Source organism: Haemaphysalis longicornis, unplaced genomic scaffold (genome assembly GCF_048455015.1).
Source record: "Haemaphysalis longicornis isolate Haplotype H1 unplaced genomic scaffold, Haemaphysalis longicornis Haplotype H1 scaffold_3, whole genome shotgun sequence".
Taxonomy (NCBI): domain Eukaryota; kingdom Metazoa; phylum Arthropoda; class Arachnida; order Ixodida; family Ixodidae; genus Haemaphysalis; species Haemaphysalis longicornis.
The window spans coordinates 132,163,847-132,190,083 of NW_027526335.1; the positions used below are offsets into that span (position 1 = coordinate 132,163,847).

The window sequence follows — 26,237 nt, forward strand, 5'->3', positions numbered from 1 at the left end:
GGCGGCGTGTGAACAACGCACTACACGTACTCCGCACTCTGTTGCTGCTGCTTTTCTGCGAATTCGCCATTACTCTCCACCAGTATTGGGCCGCCACACAGCCCCCGCAATCTACGAGACATCCGAATGTACCGTCTGCCGCGCCACTCGCGGCACGCTGGCCCACATACTACAGTGCGCACCCCAAGACCCCGCACCCTCAAGCATCCGACAGCTACCAGTAACAGTGCGAAGAGCCATCACCTCGTCAGACTACAACACCCAGAAATTAGTCGTCCAGTGCGTCCGGGAGGCCCTGGAGAGGCAGCGGGTAGGCGGCGCGAGCCCCTTGGGGCCGAGCGCCGGACGCCCGACCTGAAGCTCCTAGGGCTGGCCCGGATGACGCCATCGGCGCCACCAGACCGTTTCTATTCAATAAAGTCTTTTCTCTCTCTCTCTCCATAGTTTTTTTTGTTCAGCTGTGTTCAGATTTTTTTTTGTGTGTGTGTGTGCACCTGGAGCACGCCATACGATGGGCCAGTACATGAGCTTCACAGCCGGTTTTAAACTGGAAGTGGTGGAGCATGCGTTGATGCACATGGGAAGCGCGCAGCTGGGTGGCACTTCAGTGTTGACCCAGTTGTGTGTACGCCACTGGCGAAAACGGGAGGTTTTCGGCGGTGAACAGGGATCGCCGTGTGTTTCGTGGGCCCAAAGAAGGGAAGTTTCTTGGTGTGGGGAAAGAAGTTTTGGGGTGCCTTGACGGCAGGGAAGACGGTGCGCTGTGGGCCGACAATGAATGTAAAGCCGCAAGCGACTTCAGTGACAAAAACAGCTCCATGCATCTTGGGAATAAAAAAGAAATTTGATAACATAATTACCTATGTGTTCTTACGAAAATGGTAAGGCTCTGACAGTGCTTCCCTTAGCAACTTTATTGTATGAAATTTCAGCTTTTAAAAATCTGTTGCAATTTTTTCCGCATAATCAACCCTCCCCCCAAATTCATGCCGAATTTTCTGGAAAAAAAGTGGGCTCATTATGCAAGCAAATACAGTATATTGTGCAGCTAGCATGATAAGGGAAGAAACGAGTGTGTGCTTTCTAAAACTTTCAGCGATACATGTGACATACTAGAGTATTTTTGCTCGTTCAGTTTGTTTTTGATGACACGAATTTCAGATGTCACAAATGCTTTTCACAGACCTTCTACTGTACCTCAACACCTTGGTGCAAAATTTTCAGCTCCACCGAGGGTCGTCTGCTCTCTCCAGTGGCGCACCTGTTTTATCTGTTGTGCGCCTTTTCCCTCCCTCTCCTGTCTTTTTTTGTCATACTTTCATCTTATTTCTTTTCATGCATTGTATTAACTGCTTTAGACCACAGAAAAGTGAAATCGCCCCCTCCATGGGTGCGATTCAGAAAACCTTTGACAGCAGAGTGGAGTAGCAGCTCTAGTGCGCCTGAATACAATCCAGGCTCACACTCAAAAGACAGCTCGTCATTCGAGAAGGATAAGCAAATATACACCTCTTTAGTTGCCGACCTCAGCACGGCAACACTACAGTGCTAGCCGGGAGACCAAGTGGCTGGCCAGCCGCTCCATGGCTGTTTGCACGATCATCCGGAAGGTGCAGCGTCATCTTCAACTCATGTATTTTAAACGCTTCTTATTAACAATGCATTTTACAGGGCTACAGTAACGTCCCAATTGATTTCGCGGTATGTACTGTACGTTCAGAATAAATTTAGTCGATGTAAAATTTGACCGCAGTTGGCCTTTAAGGTTCACCTCACACTGTTTTGGCGGACAGGTATGCTGGTGCTCAGACACACGGACCTAAACTCTTCAGCGGAATGTCGCCCAAAGAGGCAAGCGTCTTTGAAGATGCACAGAATGATGCCCCTACCGGTGACCTTGGTCCCAATGACGAGCGGCAGGGGAATGTCGTCGGGGAGGCCACCGTAGTTCTCGATGGAGACGGTCCTCCGCTGCTGCACCTGGCGGATGCTGTTCCTCCGGTCGTGCAGGGCCCGGATTTCTTCCTCAAAGAAGGCCGGGGAACACCTGCACACGCACAAGGCCCCTTCAGACCAACGACCAACAAGGACAAGGACTCTGGCCCCACCCGCATTCAATGCCACCAGAAGGACGGTGAAATATGTCATAGTCTACTAGCAGACCGCATTCCCTGAGCCTGTGAAACCACGTGTTTCGAGTTACAGCCTCCCTGCGTGCTCTCCCTGTGGTTTTAATGCCCATCTTAATGCGCATATCAAGAAAATACAGAGCTTTTGGCTGTTTGCAACATTGAGAGTGCACTTCAACGTTTTTTACCTGTTGTACCGAGTATGTTTTCCTTCTATGTATTCATTTTCTTTCCTTTTTACACCTAATTCTTGATATAACGAAGTTGTAACTGGAGGTGCAAATTTTGTTAAACCATGAATTTCCTAATATTGAGGCTTCGATTTTGCAGTTCATTTAATCAGTTATTGAGTTCTCACAACTGCGCCCATCACCCACAAACTACTACTATGGAGTTAAGTGGAGTTACCTCTCCCCTTAAAGCAAAATTTGTGCTAGACCTGGTCACAAAAATCGTGTGAATTAAGACTTCAAATTCGTAACTCACACGATACTTAGGCAATGGAATTTCGATATCCGACAACAGTTCATGCGCCGTCGCAAAATCGGTTCTTTTTCCACAGTGCCTAAGTAAATATGATAGCAGTGCTCACTAGGATTCCATTTTGTTTACTTTTTTTTGGGGTGACTACTAAACACCGCTGTTGGCAAACTGAACCTGCGTCCTTGCTTCGTGAACTTCACCTTGAACCGTACCAGATGTGCGCATTAGGTTCACCTAATGATGCACGAACAAAATACAGTCAACGCCCGTTTCAACGGACCCTCTGAATCCAGAAAAAAAAGTCCGCTGTAGCCGAAGTATGCAGTATCCGACGAGGGGGCAGGGGGGGGGGAGTATGAGCCCTAAAGTGGGTACTTTGATCGACATTGCATATGCTGTGTAGTGCATACACTTTGGTCTTTCTAAACGCCTGCAACATCTCTGCACAGTGTTCGCGCGAGGGAAAAGAATCGCGTAAACACCGTTTCCAAAGCTTAGCCCCGGCACTTGGAGAAGGCCTAGCGCATGCGGTCAAGAGTGTAAAGACGCATGATAAGCTGAGCAAATAAAGCAAGAATATAACTAGGCACAATTATTCACCAGCTATAAAACATCAGTCGTGGCCATCGACATTAGCTAGGCTCTTTTAAATCCCCTCACGACGAGGCACGTTTTCCCAAAACCGTTCATCAAACAAATCGGATTGCTGCCTGACGTTCCCTCAAGGCAGCTCCCACATTTTTAGCGATTTTAGTCTGGTCATTGAAACAGCTGTAATGAAATAATCTGATGATTTTCAGCTGTAAAATCGAAAGGTAGACCATTTGGACTGCGCACGGTTACCGGCAGATTGCACACAATGGATGGGGAACAACCCCCCTACTTGAGGCCTTACCTTTTTCATCGAACAGAATGGGAACAATGCATGCGTGGGAATAATAAAAGCCGAACTTCACTGAATCTGAGTTTTTTATTACATAAAAAAACTGACGAGGGCAGACTCTCCTTCGAGTACACCACTTCGAGTATTCGATAGCCCTGTTTTCAATTTCACCGGAGTCCCGTTTATCGGCAGCGGCCTTGTTCTTGACGGTAGAGAGGACTGTCTGCTTAGACAAGCCTGTACTTCTGGCGATGTTGGCCTGTTTTTCCCCATGTTCAACAGCGTTAATTACGCTTAATTTATCCGACAGTGAAATCAGCTACCCTGCCGCTCATGTCGCTAGTCGCACAAAAAAAAAGCCACTGGCACTGGCTTGGCTTGGCTGCGCCAATGACCCAGCTGCCAGCAATGTTGCCAAACATAACAGTTTTCTTGCAAAAAATAAACAAAGAAAAAGCACACCGGGTGCCGGCATCGCCGAATTCCACTATAAACTTTCAGTCGAAACAATTTTCGCCTAATATTTAGTCTGTTGTATACCCGATAGTCTGCTCTAGCCGGGTCCGTTGTGAGCGGAGCGGACTCCATTTAACCCTTTGAGGGTCGAATTTTTTTGAAAAAAACTTTCCGTGGTGGTCAAATTAGTTTATTGCGGATTTGGAATGTACAAAATGTCTAAAGTCAGGATTAAATGGTAAAAAATTATCAGGAACAGTATTTTGGGGTCAGCATCACTTAGAACTGAAAAATGTTCAATAGTATTTCAGTGTGTGGTATTCCTTGAAACACGGGTCTAGGCACAGTGCCTTATCGCAGTCTGCACGCATAAAGCGCATGTCCGAAAATGAGCTGTCTTCTTCCGAAGAAAGACTGTCTTCCAATTCAGACTCGGTGAAAGGAGCAAACTCAGAGTCAGAAGAGTCATCGTGGTCAGTGTCATCAGAGCGGGCAGTGCGTTGGGCCATATCGCCGCTTTGCCGTGCATCTGAAGAACTCGAAGGCAACCCAGTAAACGAGGAGAGCAAGAATAACTCATGCGCGGCGGTGATAAACAAGCTAACATCAGCGCCAATATAGATAGAAATCAACTTCCGCCGCCCCCGCAACAGAGTCTCCGATTAGGTTACTTCAGTTCCAAGCAAGGAGGACAAGAATACCTAGTGAGCGTGGGTAATAAGCAAGATAAGAGCAGCGCCAATATAGATCAAAATCAACTTCCGCCGCCCCTGATAGCGAGCGCCGATCAAGTTTCGCGCGCCTCCGTTGCGATCACGTGGCGAAACTGAAACCACGAAACGCGTTGACACGTACAGACGCCGTAACGCGCCGAAGCCAGAGAGTTCTGTTTTTCACTGCAAGAAGGTAGCACAAAAAAATTTCAAACACTTCTTGTAAGTCCCAGGAGGTGGCAGCACCTCCCAGGGAGCATGCATCGTTAATATGGCACGAAATTTCAAACGGATGCTCGAAATCGTACCCGTACGGCAAAGACCTTGCCGGACGGAAAACCGCCGCAGTACACGTATGGCAAAAACCCTCAAAGGGTTAAAATGCATGGGGACCAGACAAACCAACAGAAATGGTCTGTTGTAACCGAAAGTCTGTTGTTGCCGGATCCGCTGTAACAAGTGCAGACTGTACTAAGGTGGTTATCAACGAGCACCACCTAGAGCAGCGGCACCGTGAACAAGGAGGCTGTGAAGTTCGGGCCCCTCACTTGATAATTAAAACCGCCTGGCAACTACATATCGTTCGCTGGGGTTAGCTTGTTTACCTGAATGGTGTTTGTTTTCCCGCCAGCCGAGTGGACTTGGCGTAAGGAGAAACCGCGGAGGCTTTTGTTTTTCACCACGCTTTTGTGTCCACCCGGCGAGCGGGTCCGGAGACGACGTATACAAACGCGTCAGTAACCCCATAATGGCTGAAAGCGATGTACGCATTCGAAGAAGGATTTCCTTGCGAGAATCCCCAAAGCGGACGGGAGCTGAAGGTCGATCAAGGGGTCAAACATTGGGTCAGACTTAGGAAGTCACCAGACGTTCAGTCTGGGACAGTTGCACTGCTCAGAGTTACTGGGCGAAGTTTCAGTTCGTCACGCGTCTGAGCTTGGCGACTCGGCGACTGGGGTGCGTGAATGGGTTAGGCGACCAGGCTTTGTTAGGCGCTCCACGTGTTAACAAAGGAAAGGAATTCTGGCGGCGCGGAGCACAAACATAGGCGTGCACGGTATGACAATACTTTAGGGGACATGCTCCTCGAAACAACTTTTTTTTTAATAATGAAGTTAGGAGGCTGAAATTTTCACATCTTTTAGAGATTGAGCTCCTCTGGTCATATATGCAATCAGATTTCGAATAGCTGCTCCGGATAAAATGTTATGCAGCACGACTTGCAGAAAAATGGCTTTTTTGTGCACTTTCTTTTATAGTAAACATTTTTCCTGAAACTTTTAAAATACCCTAGGTGGTTCCTTAGGATCTGCAGAGTGCACAAAACTACCTGAAAAAGCCTCATTCATTTTCCTCACCACGAAAAAAAAATGACTGGTAGTGTGCCTTTTCTTGTTCTGTATATTTTTGTTTTATGACCGTCAGAAATATCTAAGGACACAAATTGTATAATGAACAAGATTTGTGCACTCTACGTGTTATAATGAACATCTGTGCAAAATTTCATCGTGATACAACAACTTTAAGTGGGAAAATAAGTGTGCACAAACTCAGAAAACGGACAAAAACATCAAACTGAGAAAAACGCAATTGAAAGTTTATTTCTTTGGCAGATTCAGAAATTCTTGCCCAAACAACATGAAACTTGGTGGGGATATAGTCTGAAATGTCCACATTGAGGTACTAAAACTAGAACGCTCCTGCTGCATAAGTTGCACCCTCACGGTTCTTGCGGGTGGAGTCCTCGGTACAGGCCCGTTTCACCAGGCTGTGGCGATGGGACCTAGCCGCAGCAGTCAGCCTGGCAGACATCTGCCTGATCCTCCGCTGGTCACTTGCACTGCTTAGTCTAACCAGTTCTTCTGAAGGGAAGATTCCCAGTTCTTGGAGAACTTGCTCAAAGCTAGTGTGGCCCCTGTTGAACCACAACACTGTGAGAGCAGTGGCAGTCTCCACTACAGTGAACTGCAGGTTGTACGATACCGTCCTGTGCCAGATGCGCAGTGCTGCTTCTGTCTCCATGGCCGAGTAGTTGACATTTTTTTCACACATAGGGGCATGAAAGGCTTGCCACACTTTCTCCTCTTGCTAATCAAGCTTTTGGGGGTGGCTGCAATCTTGACAGTAGTTTGACAGCACCTCAAAATCCAGGCAGAGACCAGTGTCGAGAGAAATGGCAGTGCCAACACAGTTCTGGCTTTTGTGTCCTCGTTTCTGCCAAGTACAATCAAACATCACACTGACGTCAGTCTGACCAGTTTGCAACACAGTTACTTGCCTTGCTTTAGCATGGTTGTCAGAGACGACTTCTGTGGCCGCGGCATGAACTTTACTTTCTTGGCAATGTTGTGGAACGTCTTTTGGTGCAGTGGTTTTGGTAGACCAAGAATAGCACAAAACCTGCACGGCTGATCGTGTCCGATGCCAACCGCACGTGCAGCGAGTACCGCTTTCACATTGATGGCGAAACTATCACGGGGACTTCCCCTGCAGAGTTCCGGGTTGCGGCCTCCGCGGCCGATGGCGGCAGTGCGCTGCGACGAGTAGATAGAAGAAACCACTGCTGCAGGGCACTCCACGTTTTCGCAAATGAGTTCCAGTACCAATGCGAGGCCCTTCCGCTTGTCTGCGACCTCAACTACGACGAGTTCGTACTTCCCGCACATCGCGCACACGGCGCCGCTCACAAGGTCACTCAGACCTTCGACTTCGGAGATAACTGTGCTTGCACCACTCCCGTTGCCGACTGTCTCCCCGCCTTGGAAGGCTGAAACTTCTTCTCCGATGCGCTTACAAAGCTGATAGTGTCACTGATAAAACCAGCCTCGCCTCGTTGAGCTGCGCTCGCAACGCTTGAAGGCGGGTCGCCGTTAGGCCTCGCCGTGCCGGTCGTGCCAGCGTTGGCCGCAATCGTCGCAAGGCCGCGCCGCTTCCAGTTTCCCTTGTAGAGGGCGTGAAGTCCGGGACTTGCGGCGATGAAAGTCATGCTTCTTCTCACCGTTCATGATTAACAACACACGATAGAAAAGATAGCGTGAAGTAGCGAACGGAACGACACGGGCGATGCCGGCTCACAAGCGGCGAGAGCCAATGGCGGTCCCGATTTCGCGTCACGTGATTTAAATACCCAGTGGGAGCTCCCAAAACAAGCGGGAAGAAATATTTTTTTATTTTTTACGTGGAGATACGAAGCTGGCGAGCGGTTTGATTGAGAGAAGGCGGCTTTGTCTACCTCTCTCAAGTGACTGAAATGGCGGCCAGCCGCGCTGCCGTGCAGCAAAAACTCTCCAAGACGGCCGAAATTCGGCTTGATTGCGTGATTTCTAGGCTCACCGCGAGTCATTCAGACACGATTTTCACTAAGTTCTCGTTCGTATTTCGTTTTCATTTTTTTACCATGAAAGAGGGATAGTCAAAGATGATAATGCAAGTGAAAAAAAAAAAAAAAAAAAAAACATTTCGAAAAAAATGGCGATTTTTCGACCCGCGTGTCCCCTTAAAGGGCCCCTGAGATGGGGTTTTTTGGGGGGTCGATGGTATCGGAGCGCAACGGCTATTTCTTGAACTAATCGTGACGTGTTTGTGCGCTCTTGACTTAATCAATTTTTTACGAGCGTAAAAACATCAGAAAGCTACAAAAAACATCTTTTGTGTGTGGGTGCTTTTACACAGTCACACATATTTGTTTTATACCGGAGTGTAAAGCACTTACACACCGGGCCAAACCGGGCTTGACGCTCCTCCGTTCTCGGCGGAAGGATACAGTGAGCGCAGGAGCAACGACGCTTGCAGCCAGCGTGATCGCTCAGCGCTCCGTGTCTGGTGTTAGTATCATCAGTTTTCTTTGCATTTGCTTTCTTGGACGCTGTACCCGAATAGATTCTTTGCACCATCTGTGTTTCGAGTGTAGCCTCGACGTTGTTTCAGAGGTGGTAACGAACGGCGCGCCAAGGGAGCGCCGCGCCGACGACGAAGGAGGAGCTCCTCACGCAGCGCTTGGACGACGCCGGCCACTGCTCGTGATCACGAGGCGCACGCTCAAGTGCGCTCACGCGGGCTGAATAAATCAGTTCAAGCCCAAACGCTGTCGCAGCTGATTCTCTGCGGCGGTCGCGGCAAGGGCAAGAGCATGCTCATCCCGTAACGACAACTGCCAAAGAGTTTCATTTCATTGCTTCCCATCAAGTCATGATCGCAGGAAAGTGTGGTTTGCTGCACCGGCCTTCTGAATGAACCTGTTGCCTAGTGTCCTTAGCGCGCTTTACCGTTTACCGTGTTAAATGAAGCAAGAGTAGCCGTTTGCCGCTGAAAACGAAAGGATTGCACTCTGCGGTTTCTGCATTCCGGCTTACCGGCTCTGCCGAGTAGCGACATCTGGCGAATTTGTCGCAAAGCAAATGACACAAACGTTTGTTGCCCAGAACTGTTCGCTTACGCTTGAAATGGCTTGAATCTTAGACGTCTTAGATTGAACTCTCACAATACAATAATTTTTTTAAGAAGAGCCGTATACTTCTACTGTAGAGCTTAAAAAATCGAAAACATGACGTTGACGCCGCCATCTAGTGGGAAGAATTAGGACCAAGTATTGCATTAACCAGAATTCACGCCACCGCTAAATATTTCGATATAAAATGAGTAAGATATATTGTAATGATTCCGCAGTTACCTATATTACCTTGCCCAAGAGGATTTTGAAAGCATAAAAGAGCTATGCTAGTTCATAAAGGCATCTGAACAATTGGAAGCGTGGGAAGCTGGAGTAGGGGCGGAAATTTTGCTCGCTCATTCTAAAAAAATTGTCATTTATCGTGCTCCTAATCATCATTTAGCAAGAATGTAGTAAACAACATCAACCAAGATTGCTTGCATGAAGCGCAGAGCACAGCGCATTTGCTGTGCCGTAAAGTTCCGGAAGAACGCCCACCCAAATTTAAGTACAGTGATATCAAGTGAAAAATACGAGATGGGCGAAATTTCGGGTCAAGCGCGGAAAGGACGAATAAGTGACTGCATTTACACATGAAGAGATGATTCGGGTTTGTTTTGTTCACTCATCGGCGCTAAAGCCATGGATTTTACGGGGTGGGCGCGCGTCTTTCAGTAAATTGAATATTTCACCCGTAAGAGGGGGTGGGCGATGTTTCGGGGGAGGGTGTTCACTCGGAACTTTCCGGTAATCTAATCAAAACGCGAGCGTACATTTCGCCGGCGCAGGGGGCTCGCTACTACAGTCGGTAGAAATTCTAGCCTCTGTATCGCTATGTAGCGACGGTAAAAATAAGTTACCGTTCACGGAAACTCTCGCGCATGCAAGGTCGCTTTCCGCAATCACCAGTATCTCCTGCTCAAAGTCCGTAAAGACTGAAAACGTAGCTTAAAAAAAAAAAAAAAAAGGACGTCGTCGTCTGATGTGCGACCCACTCGCTGAAGTAACCATGGTAACGACGACGCTCTAAACCAAACCACCGCCGTCAAAAATCGCGGACATTCCGGCGGCCAACCATGAAATGAGTGCTTCGCCTCGGACGAGGTCGGACTATGTCGTCATCGCAAGCCGCCGAGCCAACAAATAGTTCTGTCTCGTCGGGGTAATAACTTTTGTTAGCGTGAGCGAATATGCTTACTATTTTTGGACTTGTTTCTACAAGAACTATAGAGTAGATTTCTGACACAAACAAAAACACTTTGAAATCCATCTCAGGCCCCCTTTAAGACGCGCAGCCCGAGAGCCGATTCACGACGTTAGGTCTGCTTTTAGTTGGTTGGCTTTCATTTCTGTTATATTTGTGTTTTGCGGAATACCTTTGCGTTGCTGTATGAAAGTGAGAAAGGTGGGTCACGTGACTGTTTTGAACCCACCTAGCTTTGTTTGTCACGGTGGCCAATCAGTGGCCTAGTGTGGGCTAATGAATGAGCCATCCTCACTCTCAAGTTGTGACAACCCGTTTGCGGGCGGGGTTTTAGTGCTAAAACCAAAGAGTTTGATTTGTTGAGGAGATCGGAGGACAGAGGCAGGAGGTGGAGAGCGGCCAGCCCCCCTCGACGCGGGCCTTGCCCGACCTCTTGTTTGCGATCACGAGCCATGAGTTGTAAGTACATAATGTAAATAAAGTGTACATCTTGTACATTTTGAGTTTAGTTGGAGTAGACCGTTGTCGGCTATGTGCCGTCGGCCAACGAGCTAGCGAGTCGTCGTCTCATTGGATCATCTCTACGAACATCAACATTTGGCAACCGATCCAACATTTCGTATTTTAACTGAGGCCTAGAAAAAAAGACCTGAAGTAGGCTTTAACAGTCTAAGCACGGCCGCTCGATGGAAACTAGGTCCGGCCTGCCCATTCACGCGCCGCCAATGGGCAGGCGCGTGACAGCGGAGTTGTCAGTTGCCGCCGCTACTTTCGGCGGGGGCGCCACACATCGGTGACGGCTCCCGCGGCCCTCGCTTCGGAGCGCCTACGGAATATCGACGATCATCGCCCCTTTAAACGTCGTTTACTCGCGTTCTAACACACGTATCTGGAAAATAATGACACCACAATTTACGGCAAAGATATATCTTCAATGCCTAAGAATTTCATCTGTTTGATGACGGTAATTCTTGTTCGCGGTTTAAAAAGACGAGTGCGATGCGGCCGCTCCCGCAACCCAGTTCCCGCGATGTTCGGGAATATGACTGTGCAGCATGTTACAATGCTAATTCGCTTTAAACACAGCAGCGCGTTTGTGTTGGAATATAAAACTCCATTACTGCTCCCATGCACCATGCTAACTGAAGGACAATTCTAAAACAGCCGTGCTTAACCTTGCCAAACACAGGCTCAGCAGCCCCAGGGCAGTCTCATGTTTGAATTCAGGCACGGTAATTTTAATCCCAGCCAAATGTCCCCAAGTGCTGAGAAATTGCAGAAGGTCACATTTATTAGTAAACCGGATATTTACTCGTTAAACAGGGACATAAAAAAATGCTAAGATGCGCTGTGTACGATGCGCTGCGTACGTAGATGCGCTGCTTTGCCTGAGAGAAACAGCTGTGTACTATCGGTAATGTGTTTGTGGTTTGCTTTCTTCTTTCCGTATTTCGTTTGAATCGTGGTTTGATTTAGCATGTGCGGTCGAGTTCCCCGTATGTGTGAAATCTTACCTGTGAAGTCTGATAGGCCGCTTGCGTGGATATTAATAGATTTAATAAGAACTTCTTGGCAGTGATAACTTGTGTATTTTTGCGTGATTCTATGTTGTATAGCATTTACGCTGCTTGTCATTTTTCATTATGAACGGAACCGAATTAGCTCAGCTTCCAGTTTTAATAATCTGTACATGTTAACTTCGGGAGGGTGGAATCGGAAGTAACGCGGGCAAGCAACACGGTTGGAAGGATGAATGCGGCTTGCAGCATCGCGCGTCGGCGACGGGCGAGGGCGTGGAAGCGAAGTTTACGGTTGCCGCTTGTACTCGCGGTGGGGTGCCACGTATCGGCGCAGACTCCGGCTTGGGCGCGAAGAGCAGCAGCGGCGGGGTTGTTGAAGCACGCGTGAGCGCTTTGAGCTATTCGTTTCGCCGAATTCCGCGCACTGCTCGTGCAATATATCGTACGAGTGTGCTCCTCGTTATGAAATGCCCAAAACTGCTGCGTGCCGCGCTGCAAGTCGAATTCCTCGAAAACCCCGGGCGTCTGCTGCCACGAGTTCCCTCCAAAGAACGACTCCGAGACGCCTGGCTGCACAACATCTCCCGTCAAGGGATCAACAAGGGCAGCCAACGGAAGCCAAGCTCCAGATCGGTCGTTTGCTGGCTGCACTTCAAAGAGGATGACTACACGGTGGGATTGTAGGGCAAGTTGTTGCTCCCAACAGCTGTGTCGACAAAATTTCCGCCGTACCCAACGTACGTCCTGCCGGAAAGCCCGAAAAGGAGGAGGGCGCTTGTTCGGCCGCTGCTCGAGGCGTGTGCGGCGGCATCTCAAGTACGCAATCAAGGACAAGTGAGCACAATGGTTGCAGAACATGTAACGATTGAGCGTTCAATTCTGGGCCTAACGGATAATGAAGAAAGAGGTCAACCGCACTCACCGAAAGAGGTTAGACCCAATCCTGTACTCTCTCACGGACATGCAACCATGCGGCCAACGTAATTTTGAGACTCGAGAATGCCAGACTTCGTTCGATCTGACAGGCTTTTTCGATAACACCAAGAGAAATGCCCGCCGCCTTACTATGAAAGAAAACAGACTAAACGAAAAACTACAAAAACTGCAAAAACGCTGCGACGAATTTCGTGAACAAGTGAAGAAGTTCGAGGGGAATCGCGCTGTACAGGCAGTTCGACACAGCGGACAAATTTGTAAGCTCCTTTCAAACACCGTATTCCCACACCTCGCAGACTGTCCGCTGATGTGGTGCGCCAGCAACAGGGACCCGTACCCTGTCATGAGCTTTGCGAAATGTTCTTAAAAAAGCTATTGAGGCTGCTTCTTGCCACCTGGGCTGGCGACGTTAATAGCTCTTTAGAGAATCTACTGAAGCTTTCAGGAAAACATTTCTCGCCAAAATTTTTCCGCTTGTAAAGCTGATTGCTGGTGAACCATAGGCGAAGATGAATTGCATATTTTCTCACAAACCCAGTAAATCCCTCTTTAAATGTTGTATTAAATTTACCTTTGATGTCACATGGATTTAATACAGTTTAATTTATTTTACAACTGTATATTACGTTGTGCAACTAGTGTAAATCAAAGAACGACTGCCGAAGTTTTATAGCATTCTACTGCATCCTGTACTCATTTCCGTGTTTTGGTTCCCATGTAAATAGTGTTCTGGTTGCAATAAATCAGTTCATAGTTGCGTTCGATCTGTCCGTTTCATTCGTGTGTCTTCCATAATTTTGTGTACCCGGTAACCTAACGCGCCGCCGAACAATATTTCCAAAGCAAATGGACCAGTGGATCCTAAAAGGTATTAGATTATTCCAGTTCTCTTTGAAAACACAGTTAAAGCAAGGTGTGAAAATATCCAGTCACATTTGTCAAACGCGCATTGAGAAATGGGCGTGTACGACACCCCACGAAACGTTCATGTAATTTTTACGTAAGCTCAAGTTGTAAGCTGTTTTGTAATAAACAAATGCGGTTGCTCAAACTAGCTTGCCATGCTAAATATTATTCCTGAAAGCCTTGGGAAAGTCTTTAGAAAGAAATCCGCCTATTGCGCTCGACGTTAGCAATACGCCACCTGCTAACGTCGCATGCGGCGCGCTAAAAGGAAAACAAATGTAGCGCTGTGCCTACTTCTGAAGTACTAGTTAGTCCGTGACGCCTATATTGTGAGTTTCGGCCGCACTTATCACCGCGTAATATTATAAATTATAAGGATGCTGACTTCGGCCGTCGGGGCAGTCATGAACAACTTACACCGTATTGAAACCGTGACCGCAGCCGGCAGCTGCCCCTCATCTTTCACCGATGATTAGCGCCACGACTGACGCTGCGGCGGAAAGGGAAACTAACGCCGTCACCGGCGGAGAGGCGCGTTCGGCAGGCCGGACCTAGTTTCCATCGAGCGGCCGTGGTCTAAGCATAGACAGTGCTGGCGTAGACAACGATGAAGACTTCAAAACGGCGGACAAGCTATAAGCCGTCTATGACGGGTAATGGTTTCAGTAGCTATATTCATCACTTCTAATTGTTGTCAATCGTAGCTTTCAGTGTTTTTCTTTCGTTTTAGAGTTTTAAAGGCCAGCTGCACTCAAAATTTCAACCTCCTGAAAACGTGACTTCCGTATAGTCTGCCTAAAAAGACTGCAAGATATAAAATATGACACCTGAAATACGCATATCCGCGGTGCAAACGGCCATCAAAAATCGGAGATTTTGATACCGAAACTCAGGACAGCGCGGCCATTTTACAGCCAGGCTGCACTGACATTCCAGCCGGCCCAGCCGGCGAGTGGGCGGCACAATGCGGCCGGCCGGGACAAACCTGCACACAACGCTTCGCCCTGATTGCAGTCCTAGAATAAGCGCGCCCAGCAGAGCCCAACTGATTATCCTGGCCGGCCGTAGGAAAAAGCACGGGGCAAGCCACAATGTCACTTCCGCTTCATGGCTGTTTGCGCGATACACCAGCAGGTGCAGTGCCACCTGCGATGGAGCTATTTTAAACTTCTGTAACTAATTAACAATGCATTTCAAGGGGCTACCAATCATGTCCCAGTTGGTTTGGTGGTACGTACTGTTTGTTTAAAGTAAATTTGGCCGAGGTGAAATTTGAGTGCAGTTTGCCTTTAAGTGTTAATGTGAGTACTTAAAGGGGCACTGACACAAAATTTTGAAGGCGAGATAACTTCGGAGATAGATTGGTGGGAACACATATACATCATCTGCAAAATATCAGCGGCGAATACAGCCTAGAGCATATTTAAAATCAATTTTAAAGTGTGCGAAACGCAACCGAGCAGACAGCAGAGGACCACGCGCAATCGACATCCCGAGGATATTGTGTAAATAAACAACGTCCAAACACGTCACGAGTTTGTGTTTGCCGCTTCCGCACTGCCGGCGTTTTTCGCCGGCTCGCCGCTCCAATCGGAGGGCCGGAGGGCGGAGCTTCTGCTCTCGAGAACGAACGACCCGATCGTTGGCGGCGGTGGCAGAGGCGCCGTGATTTCGTCAGCTCATCGGGCAGCTGGCCGCGACCAAAGTTCTACAGCGATTCCAGGCACTCTGTTTCTATTACTGTTTATTACCACTGGATGCGAAAACGCGCCGGAGGCACGAAAAGCCCACTGAGCTAGCCGCACGGTCGCTGTGCAGGCGGCGGCCACGGCCGCGAAGTGGCCCAGGCCGGCGCAGGTAGCTCGAGTGATAGCTTGTTACCGCTGTACGAAATTGTCCCCAAGTCCCAACCATGGTGGCTTACATGAGAAAGGAGTTAATGATGCGATGGCGGGTTGCATTAAAAATTGTCATCTGCACCGCTTATGAGAGCGGCACTCGAATATCCGCCGCAGTGCTAAGCCGAACACATCTGTAGGCGGACCTGTAGGCAGACCGGCCGGCTGCTCCCAGCGCGCGTCTTGCCACCCACCGTCTCAAGCGTCGCACGTCGTTCTTTAGCCGCGGTAGCATATGCACTCGCAGCGCCTGCGTCACATCCACGGTCGCTTTTTAATTAAGCGCCTCACAAGATCAGTACGTGGGGGCAATCACAGAAACTGTCGTTGATGCGGATTCAACAGTGCTACGGCGGCTCTGCTCCGTGATATCCCTCCGACAGTCACGTGGTCAGCTTTGCTCACACAAAATCCACAAAATCCATCGTTTCGCGGCACTCGCTGAAACCGAAACTGCGACTGGCTGCATTGAAAATGCCTCTAATTAAGCAACCGTCGCACGCTGAAGCAAATGAGGTTTCTACAGGTTATAAGTAGGTCACTAGCTACTTATCGCAACAAAAAAAAACAAGATGCAAAATTTTTGTGTCAGTGCCCCTTTAATGTTTTCAAAGCAGGCTCTGAGAGGCAAAATAAAATGTGCCTTGACCGGAATCTCATTCTTGTTTTGTTGCCGTGACTTCGTTAAATCAGAAGTAAAAATACATGCATTTAGCAAAATTTTGATTGAAAACTTAGAAAAAAGAAAAAAATTTTTATATCACAAATTTAGTTAAGGGGAGACGCGGGTCTTGGAATCCCGAAATTTGGCAAAAAAATCGATTTTTAGAAATCGCCATTTTAGGAAAGTAGAGCTTTTTTTCTACCGGTTAGCAAAATATCCAGACCCAGGAGTACGTATTTGAGCCATAATATCAATTTATAGCACCGACGCCCGCTAAAATCGGCCAAGATTCGACGCGAAAATAGCATTTTTTCGACGACTCGCCCCTCGGGTTCTACATGCCCCACGGCGTCCATCTTGGTCTCATTCGAAAGCGCGTCTTTTCGTTTTCAATTCCCCGCCAGAACCACTCCGTTTCGTCCATTGGTTGCGAGTAAAACCGGGGTAGAAAAGAGACGGAACGCGCCGCCCAATTGGCTACTGACTGCACGTGACCGCAGGGCGCAACCTCATTGGCTGGGCGCCGTGGGTCGTCTGCTCGGCACTCTCATCACAGTGCAACGGCTCATGTATTCATCTATGCGAGGACCGGCAAAAGCCCCGCATGGCGTAAAAATAAAGTAAATATGTCTATCGATAACTGAAAGGAAGAACTAGCAGTATTAAAAGCGCCTGGAGTACGATTTTCTGCGTGTCTGACGACGACTTTTCGCGAGAACGGCGCCGAGACGGAGGTAGGCTTAGCGCCCCCGCGGGCTGCCGAGACGATAGCGTAGCGATATGATTACGCCTGCGGGGGCACTAAGTTGCGTCTATATTTCGATCAGCAGCAAATAGAAAGAAAAGAAATGATAAAGTGGAGGATGCCGCACGCCGACGTCGCAAGGGAAGTGTGTTCATTCTGTTATCAACGATGCCGCGGCGGGTCGGCCCGCACTCCGGCGAGCGCTTCCTTGTCGGCAGGTTACCATTTAGATGAGCGATTTGGGAATTATAAATGCTCGCACTGAGCACAATGTGCGTTAGTGACGTGATATACGAGTAGATTAGACCGAAAACGTGGTTACCCCACCTAGCCAAGCACATGCACGTTACAGAACAGTGGCGGGCATTCCGTTACCAGCCCCTTCGCTGCAACTCATTTCACGCGATGCAAATCCGATTTGATTGCTACAAATGAAGCAGTAACATAACAAAATAAACGTTTACAACTGTGGTGCACGATCGGCACCTCAGCCCTAGTCGCCAATGAGTGACGGCGCGCTGCCAACAGCATAAAAATTGAAGCAACGTTCTGGCTTTGCTTTTGTTCAGTTTTTCTGCCAGGTGCCATCTGTAGACAGAGGATTTCATAATTTTCCCACCAACGGATTTCAGCAAACTTGGTATGCTCTTGTTGAGCGAAAAGCGAGCTACATTCTAGAACCTTTCTTTTTTTCATATGCTCAATAGATAAAACTGTCACTTGTAGTAAAACTTCAACTGCGATTTTCTCAGCTTCCCTTTTTTTGCATATGTGCCTAGCCTTACAGGGGTTTTGAGGTAGTTTTTTTCAAAGGATTTCTACAAGTGTTATACCGTTGAATTCGGGATAAAATGAACTGCATGCTGAAGCTATTTTAATTGGCTCATTTTGCCTCAAATAAATGTTATGAGTTATAATTAGAGGTCATTAAGTTTTCAGAAAACTGTACTTGGCATAATTTTATTAATTCTATCCAATCAACTATCTTTACAGGAATATAAATAGCTTCAGCATGCATGGCAGGTCTTAAGCTACACATCCATACCATTTCTTTTAAGAAAAATTTAATAAAAAGTTCCTTAAAGGCCCGTAAGAAATTACTTAATTAGGCTCTAGTGTTTTCTTTATAACTCAAAAAATAATTATACCACTTGAAAACTAATTACATATTTGAAATGAGGAAGACAAAACACATATGCACAGTGATTTTCATTATCACAGACCAATTAATAAAAAAGTTCATTTCAAGACCCACGTCTCCCCTTAAATCGTGGTTCATTATATTGAGGTTCAACTGTACTTGTTTATGGCGTTTTGTAGCCTCTACTAGGATGTTCTAAACTGCCTGTCCCTTGCAACTGTGTTTGGATGCCTGCATTATATTATTCGCTCCCCCGATGCAACACCCACAAGGGCCATTAGTTACCTGAACAAAAAGAAAGACAATAGCCTGCTGACCTTATAATGATATCTGCCAAGATAGCAAACAAATCCTAAGTGACACCAAATTCTGGCGTTTTTTTCACACCGCAGCTGTACTTGGGCTATGAAGCACACTGTAATAGAAGGTTGTGGATTAATTTTGATTACCTCAGTATCTTAAATGCCCAAAGAAGACATCTCGACCCACAGGCGTTATAGGCCCCGTCACAACTCATAGCTGGCACTGCCAACGCCACGCAGGAGGATGAAACCGTTTTTCAAGAAAAGCATGCTGTAAACTCATTATTAAATATGCACTAACTAAGTGTTCGCCAAAATGCATACGCAAGTAATAAAGGCGTCTTGTTGCAACAAGAATGGGAGTGTGCCACACAATTCTTATCTTACTACGTATGTGTCTAGCACGCGCCTGAAACTTAATAAACATACTGCAGCGGTGAGAGGATTGCATCGTACACATCCCAAGTGCTGACAGAAAGTGCGATAAGTCCTGTGCCTTGATAAGGTGCCTTGTTATAACGCGCCTTGTCATGAGAAACAAAACAGGCAAATAGTGTCATGAAAATGAGCTCTAGTTGATAAGTTATGACCGCAGTGTGAAGTTTGAGCACGAGCAGGTGAGAACTGGTGGCCGGAAGAGGAGACAGTAATCATAATGGCTGCATTTGCCAGAGCCCACTGCACAGCTCCTAAATGTGCAAGGGGTCAATTCCCCACACAAATTTAAACCTCAAAGTGGGGGATGGTTATGAAACTTTGCACTCTTGAGAGACCCATATACGGGAACTCTTGTTTCTTGTAACACAGTGTCCATCTTGGACAAAAACTTTCAGGGAAAAGGGAGTCTATGGAACCTGAACATGGCATTCTACACAGACTAGAGATTACGACCGTGGCAGAAAAGCAGGCCTTACCTCCGAGGCTTGCCCATGATTCGCCGAATCTTGCACCACTGAACCCTCGTCAGCTTTCTTGTCTTGAGCAGAGGAAAGGACTGCTTCAGGTAGCCACAGAACTCATTGTCTCCCAGGAACAGGGGCCTGGGGAACAGAGAAACACCAAACACTCCCAGTCGCACCCAAGGGTGACATGAACTCTTGACATAAACTCCAAGGGTTCAAAAACACTGAACAGAGATAGAAAATGGCATGTGTGCAAAAAACCAAGCATGCAAGCTGCTATTTTGCTTAGCAGCTTAGCTTAGCTCTTTTATTACTGCATCTATTCTTTTAAATCGTCTACATTGAACGAAAATTTCAATGCCCATTTTCATTGCATGTAAAGCATTTATAAGGCAAGCAAGGTCATTTGACAACGAGCTCGAATGCCCTATCGAAATTAGGTTCCCTTAACCATTTCACAAAAACATGATTTTTGATGGAAATTACAAAATGTACAAAACAGAGCACCAGTGTGCAGATTTTATCAGGGCATCAATGGTGAATCAGAAGGCAATTTTCAATTGTCGGATTAACGCTTTTACAGTAATAACTAGTGAAATCATCTGAGAATACCAAGAAGTGTGTGTTTGCAAAGATAAATTTTGATTTCAAGCAGTTTTATTGCCGCTGTGCACATTGTCAAAGGCAAGATTTAAAATTTTGGCTTAAATTGCCTTATTTCTCAGTGAATAAAGCATCATTTACTTCCGGGAAAGCGCTTGGGGTACTATGAAACACCTTATCTTTCGAATAAAACAAACTTTTGTTTTCTCTTCATGGCTCCTTTAATTTCGGGACCGCCGGAAAAAGTGATAAAAAAGGGAGGTCTCGGTACAATTTTTTTTTTACATAAAGCAAAGGCACCATCCTGCCTTAGCATATACCAAAATGCAGCTAATTATATGTTCTTTTACATACAATACCAAGTTTTACTTCAACACTGACAATAGAACCATGAAAAAATCTGAAACTAAGAACTTCGTAAAAAAACTACAGAAAAACAGAAAAAAGCGTAAATATAACAATATTAAAAAAGAATAAAATTATTTCAGGATATACAAAATCTAACACAATGCTTTGTTTCTTCATTGAAAAAGTTTGATGCGGCTAGGTGTAACTGGTTTTTTGTTTTGTGTGTGATCTCTTTGGCACTAGGGCCATGGCTATGTCGTCACCCAGGTACACGCCGGGCTCTTGTCTCGGCAAAAACTTGATCCGTTTCTGCGCCGGTGGCAGGAGATCACCACCATAGGTAGTTAACACCCTAGCGAATAAATATGAACCAGCCAGAACATAGTTCGAGCGCACATACCTACTCCAGAGCCAATTGAAACCGAAACCAACACCCACCTTTGAGCGCGATTTGATGTTCCAGGCTGATCGACACCCGAATCCTCACTCGAGCTGAAATCCGATCTCTAAAGCCGCATTTCGACTATTCACTGCCACTCTCATCGTTAAAATCCACAGTAGAAGGCGAAGATATGCGAGCCGAGACGAAGCGGATTTCTTATCGCGCTCGCACGAGTATGACGCCATGTTTGTTTACATTCGATACCACTGCCCGTCAGAATAAAATATCTGACGCGTTGCCGCCTGGCAATAAAAAAAGAAACTTCACAAAAGAGAAAACTCCAGTTTTCAAACTATCTCCTAGATGTCGCTAGGTGTTCCATCGAGCGAAACTTTGTATTCTGCAGGCTCGCGAAACCATCGATCATATGTGATCGATCGGCTATGGAGCGGTCCCGAAAGAGTTAAGCACTTAATGTCGTTTTTTATGTATGTGTGGTGCAGGTATAACACGACAAAATGACTGAACGTGGGAACTTACTGGTCGATGTTCGAGTAGAACCACTCGTAACAGACCCATCTGTGTGCTTTTGGTAGCTTCAGGAGATTCCGTAGCCGTATGCCAACCTTTTGGATTACTCGCTTGTCTGGCAACACCGCTGGAGCCATCTGCGAAGATGATGATTGAAAACACAAGATTCACATGACACCCCAGGACAGCTCAGCAGCTTGCTAATTAATGTGCCTGGCTTCCAAAAAAGCCACATTTGAGTATTGCAGTTCGTACTGAGCCATAGCCTTACTCATAGTGAGCCTGGAACAGATCAAAATAAAGCAGGATTCTTTGCAACTACACCAGCACTGTTCCCATGCCCCGGGATCTTTGACAACAAAGAACTTGGTAACTTAACTGGCATAACTGGAAAAAGAAATTGAGATCATTAAAAGCGTAGCCAAGCCACTTTGCGAAACAATACACTGCACAAGGGGTGCAAGGCTTCACGAATACCAAGTTTTCAAGCACCCAGTATGGCAAGCTGTACCTGTGACATTAGGAGTGCATGCTGCACAATATAGCACCTACAGTCACGGCCATCGCTGGTAAATTGAACACACGACGATGGCAAAACGCAAATTTCGGCAGACATGTGCCTAAAGTTTGCACCTGCGTCAACTGTATTCACAAAAGGAAGGTCGCAGTTAATGTGAGTGATGCACTTTATATGTTCACGCTAATGCATAACACAGACCGGCAAAAGAAAGAACGCGATTGTCACTTCTTTTAAACTAACTGTTCAAGCCCTAGGCCCAGTGCACGTTGGAGACCGTCTTGAACCCGGGTACGTTCCCCCGAAACAAGGGGAAAACACACAATGTCGAACGTGCACTCCTTTGTTTCGAGCAACATTTGAATCATAGGCTTCCAGCTATCTTTGCTCACCTGGCTAGCTACCAAAAGATTGCATTCACTCGACGCCATCCAAGCAGGGCGTGCCAGCAAAATGCCTATAAAATCAAGGATTATGCAACGCTAAGGCCAACCAGGTCACTGACAGCACAAAGTGAGAGCCAGGGTGCAACAGAAGTGCAGACTACGCAATCCTTGTAATGACAAGCCAGCAAAAAAGGGCTGCACTCAGCTGTGCAACAAGACTGCACACAATGGCATTAAGGACAACGAGGGTGAAAGCGGGCGAAGACATAGGACGTGACTATTTATGACTTGCAGCACTGGACCCAAAACTTTCCCCAAGTGCAGCCTCCCAATGGCCTCAGCCATCCCCAATGTAATGGCCGGTACTTCTCCGTCAAATACAATTTTCTTGCATTTCCGTTCACTGTTCCTAGACTGTTCACGTGTCCCAATCCATATTCTGCATGTTTATTCTCTGCCTCTTGTACCGCCCTGTTGTGATGTCTTTTCACCTTTCTGCAATATGCAGTTGAACCTCATTATAACGAGCACTGATATAGCGAATTATTGGCTACAGTGAACTTAAATACGAACTTTGGTTGGTCATGCTTCATTTTAATGACACTTCTTTTATAACGAAAGTGAAACTGCATAACGAAAGTGAAAGTGAAACTGAGGGCCGTGCGCACTATCGGACATAATGAAGAAATATTTGACCAGTAGGCTGAGCAGCTACTTGGAAAAACTCCTGCCGTTCAAGACTGCACAAGTAGAAAAGGCCCATTTTGTTCGTGGACACTGGAAAACTTCATCCTGCTCAGCGCTGTGAATAGCCACCAGACAAAGATCACATCCTTCTCCAAAATAATAACAATGCAGGCCTGTTTTGTCAAATGAACTTTGTCCTCTTGTAATTTCCCGTTTCATGTTCTGGTTCATTGAGCTTGAAATGCCACAAGGAGAAAGATAAGGGTTACCTTGTTTATAGTACATTCGAAGATTATTATAATGCGTTTTCGTATCAAGGACTTTTGCGGGAGCCAGATTACCAACTGGTTTGAGCAGATTTTTAGCTCTACTGTTACAACGAATATCAATTATAACAAACTAAATTGCTGTCCCAACACTACTTCGATATAACGACGTTCGACTGTACTGCATGCGTCTTGATTAGCATGAAGTTGATTACATGTCTGTGGCTCCCCATGCGATACTGAGGAGAGGGGAGACAGCCTGGCCGGAGCAAATCCATCTACATGGACGGGCACAGATTACGGGCACAGAGCCACGCACAATAGTGGAGTCAGAATGAAAGGGCTATGTAGCAGGACAAGGAAACAAGCAGCACCCAAAGGCTGGTACTAGGAGCATGATTTCCACTAAACAGTGATGTGAAGAATCGCACGAGATTAACTATACAGTGCAGCCACAAACTAGAGTTCAAGATTACACTTCACTGACCGCTCAAAACACATTCAATCTGATTGATGATGGGGTTTAACACGGCAAAGCTACACCGGGGCTACGAGGCGCACCGTAGTGAAGCGCTCCGGATCAATTTTGATCACCTTGGGAAACATGCGTCGATACCTCGAAGGACGGGCATTTTTGCTTTTCGCCTTCATCAGAAAAGCTGCTATCACGGCCAGGATCAAAGCCGTGTCCTTTGGGCTCAGCAGCACAATGACTCAGCCATTCAGCCACTGTGGCAGATTCAAGACTTCCCTTCCCTGTCCTTTTAAACCACATTCAATTTGATAAATGGCCTGATTTGCAAAGTTATAATTGCATGGGTACTCTCTGTTGTCATCGGTGCCGCGGTTTGCTGCACACGCCCTTATCGAAAAAAATTATAAGTTTAATGACAGCTGGAAAGATTAATGCGACACAGCATACGAGATTTCTTTCTCTTCTTTATTTTTTTGAACCACAGTACCTGCGGCCGTTATTTGACTTGCTATACAAAAAATGCTATGGGCCTTACTAAGATGCATTGTTTTCTGTAGCAATATAGATACTATTTACACCAAATCGAGCCAGGTGAGAAGTTACTTCAGTTAAGCTGAAACACAAGCCAGCAAGCAAATGCTCCCGTGAAAAGTCAATACAGGCCGCAATGTCATATCTCAGCACGCGTGACCAAGTCCCTTGCACATAAATGGTAGCATGTTTGAAACCAGTAGTGCAACCTTTCTTTAAAACTAGGCCCCTTCTACGATTTCCTTTCCCGAATACCGCTACATGTAACGCATTTCAAAAGCTAGCGCCATTTGCAAGTAAGTTGGTTTCTGTAAATGAATTAGTGTCACACCAACCTTAATATAAGGAAGCTTTGTTTCAGCCCTAGAAGTTTCGAGGACATTTGCAAGGCTTTGTTAGAAAACCACGAGTATTCAAGGAATTCAAAACATTGTGCCTAACCTGGGTGCGATACATTACTTTTTCTACATAGGAAACAAATAGGTGCTGCCGTCTCTTCATAGAGGTCAAACTGTCACGGTGAAAAGTCCCATCATGTTGATCACTGCTGATAACAATGTTGAAATGTGCTGGCCATTGCGCAATGCCACGCCTGCATGCTAGTGAGAAATGCATACAACCAGTTTGTGCAAACATCCCAATAGCTGTACATATCTACATCACCAGCTCTTCAAAAGGAGATTTATGATACAGGCGTGTGTGCAAAAGGTAACTTACAGGCTCCTTTTTTATGCTGCGACCTGGCCTCTTGTCTGGAGTCCATTCCGGATCATCAGTTTTCTGCGGAACCTGAAAAGGAAAGAAACCACGTTTAACATTTTCCATACAGGAAGATGAAATCTTGCCACACGCCTACGGTAAAAGAGGCAATCTAATAACGTGAACTCACCGGGGAAGCAGTACGAGCCGATTTCCGCCCTGACGATCTGGATAGCGTGTACGACGTATCTTCGAAGTCGTTAAATATTCTTCTGTTTCTTTTTCTAATCCGCGGAGGCTGCACAAAAGATGGACTCGTCACACAAAACGCCCCGGCATTTCTCTTAAGCACGCAATTAGCATAGCGCAATCAACGCGAGAACGGAAGAATAAGGTCACCCTCGAATGCGACTCACCCTGGACAGCACCGCCAGATGCTTTTGCGTGTTGTTATTCAGCGCACCTAGCAAGAGAAAAGGGCCTTATGCAGCGGAAAAAGTTTACGCCAGTGTCGCGTTTCACGGCACGCACGCATGCATATCGACATTTCTTCGAAATATCGCGCGCTTGCGAGGGGGGGGCCACACAGCCAGGCAGCGGCTGGTTGGCGTCGTATACAAAACATTTGCTACTCACCATCCTTCATACTGAGGAGCGCTGCTGCCGATTCAGCTGAAAAGAAGGAAGCCCACGTGAACACAGACTTGTTAAATTACCGTACGTGACCATACCTCGACACAAACACAGCTAGCACTTTTTCCGCCAAATTTTCAAAATGCTCCCGAGGCGAATTCAAAATGCCTGCAGCGGGCCCGTGATTAGGCTTACACGAACAGTATTTATTTTTAGGCAGCTAGACACAGCACCAAATGCGGTATAAAAGCAACGAAGTAACCGTCGAAAACCTGCGTCGTCTATCCAGCTTAAAATCGGTGGGCTACACCCTTGCGGTAAGCTGACGATTACAGCGATAAACACCACGGAGGAAATTTCCTACTTTCAAGCGAGTCCGCCATGTCGACGCATTCAAAAAGCGCTACATAAGCGCCGCCAGTGCCGCGAGACACTTCGTTTTTTCACGGAATGCGGAGCTGGCAACGTAGGCAAAACCGAAACCGAAACCTCATTTCGGGTCTGCAGTGATCGCTCGATTCTGTCTGGCCCCTGAGCTAAGACTTTCACTCACTCACTATAATAGGCGTCGGAAAATGCGTGTAGCGAGAATGCGTCGCTTCACAACGAGTTCCGCAGTTTTTATGCAGATTGTCTAAACTTACCTTCAAGTGACAGATCCCTTTTGTTGATGAGCAATGTCGACCAGAACTGTTATAAGCCTTTCAACCTGCATCTTTGTGCTTTTTGGTGCGCGTGAACGAGATTTCATAGCATGTTGGATATTGAGGGTCTATTCGTTTCACCTGCACCGCGTGAACCAGTTCAGGCGGTGCCGCACTTCGCCGTTCGTTTCAGCGGTGCAGCTCGCGGCACCTGAACCGCGCCG

General features: G+C 46.8%; 1 protein-coding gene across 3 annotated transcripts in view; it reads right to left on the bottom strand.

Moving 5' to 3' along the window:
- LOC144175095 (protein lin-9 homolog) overlaps positions 1-25,806 on the bottom strand; it is a 61,327-nt gene extending 35,521 nt beyond the window's left edge. Inside the window, exons 1-8 of one of the 3 annotated variants that reach the window (XM_077704159.1) lie at positions 25,734-25,806; positions 25,373-25,408; positions 25,153-25,199; positions 24,927-25,034; positions 24,755-24,826; positions 21,185-21,312; positions 19,324-19,449; positions 1,890-2,047 (exon numbers count right to left, since the gene is read on the bottom strand). In XM_077704159.1, coding sequence (XP_077560285.1) covers positions 1,890-2,047; positions 19,324-19,449; positions 21,185-21,312; positions 24,755-24,826; positions 24,927-25,034; positions 25,153-25,199; positions 25,373-25,408; positions 25,734-25,752 — 694 coding nt within the window. In that variant the 5' untranslated portion in view covers positions 25,753-25,806. Of the gene's footprint in view, positions 1-1,889; positions 2,048-19,323; positions 19,450-21,184; positions 21,313-24,754; positions 24,827-24,926; positions 25,035-25,152; positions 25,200-25,372; positions 25,409-25,467; positions 25,599-25,641 lie in introns of those variants that run through there. The other 2 variants (XM_077704161.1, XM_077704160.1) reach the window with 2 other exon arrangements.
- Between the last annotated feature and the right edge of the window lie 431 nt (positions 25,807-26,237).